General features: G+C 27.5%; 1 protein-coding gene across 1 annotated transcript in view; it reads left to right on the top strand.

Annotated features, from left to right (window-relative positions):
* The first annotated feature begins 1,833 nt into the window (after positions 1-1,833).
* Positions 1,834-5,941, top strand: part of LOC122271358 (uncharacterized) — an 18,821-nt gene continuing 14,713 nt past the window's right edge. The window contains exons 1-3 of the mRNA XM_043052340.2: positions 1,834-2,060; positions 2,707-2,782; positions 4,756-4,857. Coding sequence (XP_042908274.1) covers positions 2,058-2,060; positions 2,707-2,782; positions 4,756-4,857 — 181 coding nt within the window. The 5' untranslated portion in view covers positions 1,834-2,057. The remainder of the gene's footprint in view (positions 2,061-2,706; positions 2,783-4,755; positions 4,858-5,941) is intronic.

Raw genomic sequence — 5,941 nt, 5'->3', positions numbered from 1 at the left:
AATGAATCATAAATACCTTTGAAGTTAAAAATTTCATTCTCGCTGACCCTCTATGATAATGGCGGCGACTGAGTATTGAGTATAGTAAAGTGCGGCGTGCTCTGTGCTTTCGCTTATTGGCGGCGACTGTAAACAACCTTAACTCAGCCTACTTCTGCCCTGCTAATATTACCTTGTGCTTTTTCGCATAAAATTACATTGGCTAAAAATTATATTTTTATTAATATTTCATTTATTGTTTTCTTTCATAAATAATTGTTTTTTTATTAATAATATGGGATAACCTTTCACAAAAATGTGGCACTGTACCAAAAGTAATGAAATAGATGATTATTTTGAAAGTTCGTATGTTACTATTAGAAGATAGGATTCAAGAGTATTGCGTTTTCTAGCACAGCAGTATTATATTGCATCTTTCTGATATTAGATCATATCTCTTTGCTACCTGGGACATGTATACTGCCAATAACATTTCTATAAGATGTATACTGCCAATAACATTTCTATAAGATGTATACTGCCAATAACAATTCTATAAGATGTATACTGCCACTCTTTCACTTCAAATTTATACTCGGAAGAAAGTTTTATATTCTTTTTTTACTGGACAAAATTTGGTTGTTTCAATGTATGACTTTTATTTTATTAAATCATATTGCTTTAAAAATTTGAAAATGTTTCTTAATATTTTTTTTAACTAAGCATTTAAGCATTCAGAGTTTTTTAATATTTTATTTTCCTCACTTTTATTAAACAAAACATTTTTCACTTTCATAAAAAAAAATTTTTTAATATTGCATTTTTGCAATTGAATTTTATAATTGTGTGAAATTTCTTACATTTGCACAATAAACTGCTCAGATATGGTCCAAAATGAAAAAAGAGAAATTGAGAGACTGAAATTTTGATCACTTTCCTAATTCAACTGTTAGTGTTTCTGAAATTGGTATATTCACCTCATATATATAAAGCGCTGCATCTTAATATGAAAAAAAAAGTTTTATTAAAAAAAATGTTTTTTTTCCTCTTTTTTATAAGGCTACATTTATAGTTTATATTTAATATTTTTTTTAAGGAAGTCATGGAAATATGAAAGTGAGCTACACTTGAAAGAGCTTCACTTCAAAATGAAAAAAATAAATGTTTTTAATGTATTAACAAGGAATAAGTAGAGAGGGATAAGTTGCTATAGTTGTGAAATACTCGCGTTTTATTAATTAACGGTTAATAACTAAATACCTGAATATTTTTTAATTTAACTAAAATTTCAATAGTTTTCTTTTTATTTTTTTAAATTTTACAATTTTTTTTTTAAATTTTACAAATTTAAGCTTACATTAGCAGAGGTTGACTTCTTTTAACAGAGAAGGAAACTTTTTTCAGTTGAACATCTCTGAGCTTAAATTCTCCAGAGCAAGGCTGTTTTAAATATTACTACTTCTACTCATTGAACTAATAATTCTTCAAGGACTTGATCTTGCCTCGGGATTCCCTCTATTCTTCACAGTTCTAGGTCTTGGGCTCCCAATGTTTTAAATATTCTTTATTAATAGAAATATCATCTAAAATAACAATAGTTATCGACTTATTTTTCTCAATATGATCACACCATCTTGTGCACCATTAAAGAATTAATAAAAACATTTTGAAAAAAAAAATTACAAAATAATGATTTAGCTATAAATAATTTTCTTAAGTATTACCGTCATGTAATGTGTTCTGAAAAAATGTGAAGTAAAATTATAATCAAAAACCTTAAAAAGTTTTCTCTCTTTACAAAGTGAAAAAATTGCTGCTTTTGTGATCTTATGTAATAGTTTGTTCTAATTTTGTTTCAGAACAAATGTTATCCTTCTGTTAGAAATGTAAGGAATGAATCTCCTCTGGATCTAGCTTCGCAATATGGTCGTTTGGAAATTGTGGAATGCTTATTGAATTGCCATCCTAATTTATTATCTGACATAGTTCGTTGCCATTCACCACTGCATTTGGCTGCTAAAAATGGCCATAAGCATGTTGTAAAAACACTATTAGATTCTGGATTTGATATTAATTACATGGTAAAAATTTTAATCTTTGCTCTTGAGTGTACTGTAGATTTCATAATTTCACTTGATTTTCTAATCATGTTTAAATTGTTCTAACAATGTGCTGTGAGAGAGAAAGTAATAGTTCCCTTTTAAACCTTTTAATAAATTTCATTAAATTTGAATCCATATTCAGGAATTTAGAATATGCAGATAATATCTGCTATATTTTATTGGATCAGAAAATAATTTATAGGCAGTTCTGTTCTATGGATACTGAGAAAATTTTCTTAGTGTTGTAATTTAATTGCAAAACAAAATTTTTAATGTTAGACATCAAGTATATATTTTTTTAGTGTATTAAAGTGTTTCAATTTATTATTTTTAGACTTGGGTGCAATATAAAAACTTACCCTTATTTACCTCACCAAAATCATAAAAGTAATCGCATAATTGTATTTTGACTCTTTAACTGTAAAATCTTAGGATAGAAACAAATACATTTCTTTTATAAGCATTTCTTCTGTGTTTAATAGTGTTGTTAGAAATCAGTTTTTGTTACTGAATATCATACAGATTAAATAAAATGTTCACTTTTGTAAGCCATAAAGCTATTTTCATTTGCTACTTAACTGACTCATTATTGAAATATGTGTTTTGAAAGCGTTTTAATTTTTAGACAGACATTGGAACAGCTTTGCATGAGGCAGCTATGTATGGAAAGCTAGAAGTTGTAAAGTTGCTCTTAGATTATGGTATATATTTTTCTAAGAATTTCTTGAAAGTATTTTTGGGAAATACATGTATAAATTAGTATGTTATATTTCTAACCATATTTATAAGCTATTCTCAACTTAACACAGTTCATCTGATAATATCACAGTTCATCTGGTAATCTGATCCATAACATAATTGTATTAATTAAACTATGACTATTAAAAATTGGAAGGCGTCTACAAATATTTGTGAGGGTCTCAATATCTCATAATTTATAACAAAAAAGATTTTTGGAATTTTCCTTTTCCATGTTAGCAAATACATATGTTTATTATTTTATTTCTTATTTATTTTTTGATCAAGCAACCTTTTAATTATCGTAAAAACTTGGACACAGGTATTAAAATTAGATTTGTGCTTATTGTTAGAAAAAAAGTTGTAATTTGTTTGAAAAAGAAAAAAAAAGGAGAAAAAAAGTCTCATTACTTTTATTTAATAATTCTCAACTAAATAAAATACAAAGAGAGCTTTGTACCTAACATAACCTACCATACACTTAAAGTTTGTTAGTATCAAATACACAATTAAGATGAATTCTCAATCATTAATATATATTTCCCTTTAACTTTTGCAAGCAATTTTGCTACTTATTGTTTTACATATGTGATACTATTTATGGTTCAGAACCCAGCAGTGCTTTTGAAACAATCCATTCTAAGATATTGAGCAAGCATAATACATAACAGTAAATTTACTGTCAAATTAAGCCTTTTATCTCATTTTTGAAGTAAATCTTCATCTGAATTGAATCAGTTACCACCAACTTCACGTGCTGTTCTGCAGTTGATAATTATTAAGACAAAAACTAAATTTTTTGTCACAATCAGAGCTATCTAAATTTATGGGCACACACAGGCACTGTTTGCAGGTCTTAGATTAACCTGGGATCTGTATAAATTTTAAAGTAAACAAATGTCAAAAGAATTTAAGAAACATCGTGTCTTCAAGTTAAAAAAGTAGTACTAAGTAAAAAGATAACCTTTTTTTTTTTTTGGATATTTATTTATTGCCTTTCTAGCATTCTCTGTTAAGGGTAGTTCTGTTTATGATCAAGGATCTACTCTAGTTAAAGATACAATTATTTGCCAGGATGCATTCTGTATTTATTTTATAATTATTTCTAACAATTTCTTCCAAATTTGAATTATAAAAACCCGTAAGAAGTAGTTCAAATATTGCAAAAACATCCAATGGAGAGAAGGAGTTTTATGTTATGCTTATTTCTGCTGACAGGGGATGAGAATGGGTAGGACCAATGTTTACATAAAACATTAAAATCCCCATATTTTAAAAATTTCCTTAAAAGGCAAAATGATAAGTGTAACCAAAAATGTTATATGTGGAAAAAATTCACATTTAGAATAAAAAGTAAATTTAGGGAAAAGAAAATATTGGAAAAAAATATCTTTGAACAGTTTCAGATTTCAAGAGTTTTGAACACTAAAGAAAAACACAAGAAATTCTCAAAGAATATTTTTCTCAAAATTTTACAAAACATCTTTTATTTAAATTTAATCATAAAATGTTGATTACGTCACTAATAGTCGTAAGTTCAAGCAGAACCAAAGGGTTGCTGTATCTTTATTACATAAGCATAAGAGGGAATTTGAATGGTTAGCGATTTGCTGTTTTTTGTTGACAAGCAGGAAGAGGGAGGCCAATATTGCTGCCAAAAATATGCTTATAATATTTGAATGCCCCCTAACAGTTAATCTTAGAACAGTTTTTGAAATATCAAATCTTGTATTTAATAGCCTGAATAAAAAAATATGTCATTTCAAATGTTTTCTTTTGAGTTTGCATAAAAATTATATTCATGTGCAAAACAGTGTAAGAAAATTGTCACACCTGAAGAAAATTCAATGATTTTCATATGATGTAACTTATTCTAAATGCTTTAGTGTAATTCGTTTAATTTTATGTTTTGTTGATAATTTCTAACTTTTCCTAGGCGTTGATCCTAATCTAGAGAACTCTCGAAAACGAACAGTGTTTGATATCCTTGAGGATTTGAATACTTCAATAGCTAAGCAAATTGAAGATGTCATCAAAGGTATTTGAAAGAATTTCATTTGAATTTACCGAAAATAAGAAAGATATTATCAGGGGTGATTGTATTCCAGATGTACCTCGGAATTCCGGGTTTTTTTATATCATCCTTCCCGCTCTATAAACTAGGAGCAGGGCATGTGATTTTTTCATTGAATTCTGTGTATCTCAAGACCATTGATTTGTGGACGTTCACAAATTAAAACTTATAATCCGACAAAATTTTTACTGCAATCTAAAATTTGAAGTAAGAGTTAAGATTTAAAGTAAGAATTACAAGTTCTGCATTTTAAATTTAAATTTTGAAATTTTCGCTGAATCTCCTTAATTGGAAGTTATTATGCACATGATTTTGCCAAAGATTTTTTTTTGCGGGAGGGGTTTAGATTTATTTTTTTAAAACTTGAAACTACGTAGAAATCTGCTAATAGCGCGATTTATATTCTCATGATTTTAATATCAACATTGATTTTCGTATTTACTTGATTTAAAAGCTACACATTATGAATCTTATTCATGAGGTTTAAAATTGCACATAACAATTTGTATTCGGGTGATTTAAAAATCCAACATCGCTATTCGTATTCACACGATTTAAATATCCAATATCGCGATTCTTGTAACAACTCTTGTTGATTTTTTCTTGAATTATTTACTATGAAGGTGTGATAGTCTTGATTAAAAAGTAATTTAATTATAAATGTTAGTTCAAAAAATTATATTAAATATGAATAGTATATAAATTAATATCTTGTTATTGAGTTTTTGCGTATAAAATTTTCACTTTGTGTCGCAACCATCCCTGTAATCAGGGATGAGATTTTTCCGCTTTTTAGCGGATTTCTGCTTTTTTCACTTTTATCTCTTAAATTTCAGCTTTTTTATCAAAAATTCAGATTTTCTAAAAATTTCATTTTTTTAAAATAAGTATTCCGCTTTTTCAGAAGATTCACCTATTTTCAAAGAGAAACAGAAAATTCTAATTACATAGCTACCAATCCTTTCTCATTTTTACTTATTTTGCCTATTTTCTCCCCTTTTACACGCAGCAGATAAGATTTTCCGAATTTTTTACCCGCCCTCCAGAT

This window comes from Parasteatoda tepidariorum, chromosome X2 (assembly GCF_043381705.1).
Source record: "Parasteatoda tepidariorum isolate YZ-2023 chromosome X2, CAS_Ptep_4.0, whole genome shotgun sequence".
NCBI lineage: Eukaryota > Metazoa > Arthropoda > Arachnida > Araneae > Theridiidae > Parasteatoda > Parasteatoda tepidariorum.
The sequence above is the reverse complement of the archived record's forward strand: the minus strand, read 5'-3'. Positions and strand labels throughout refer to the sequence as shown.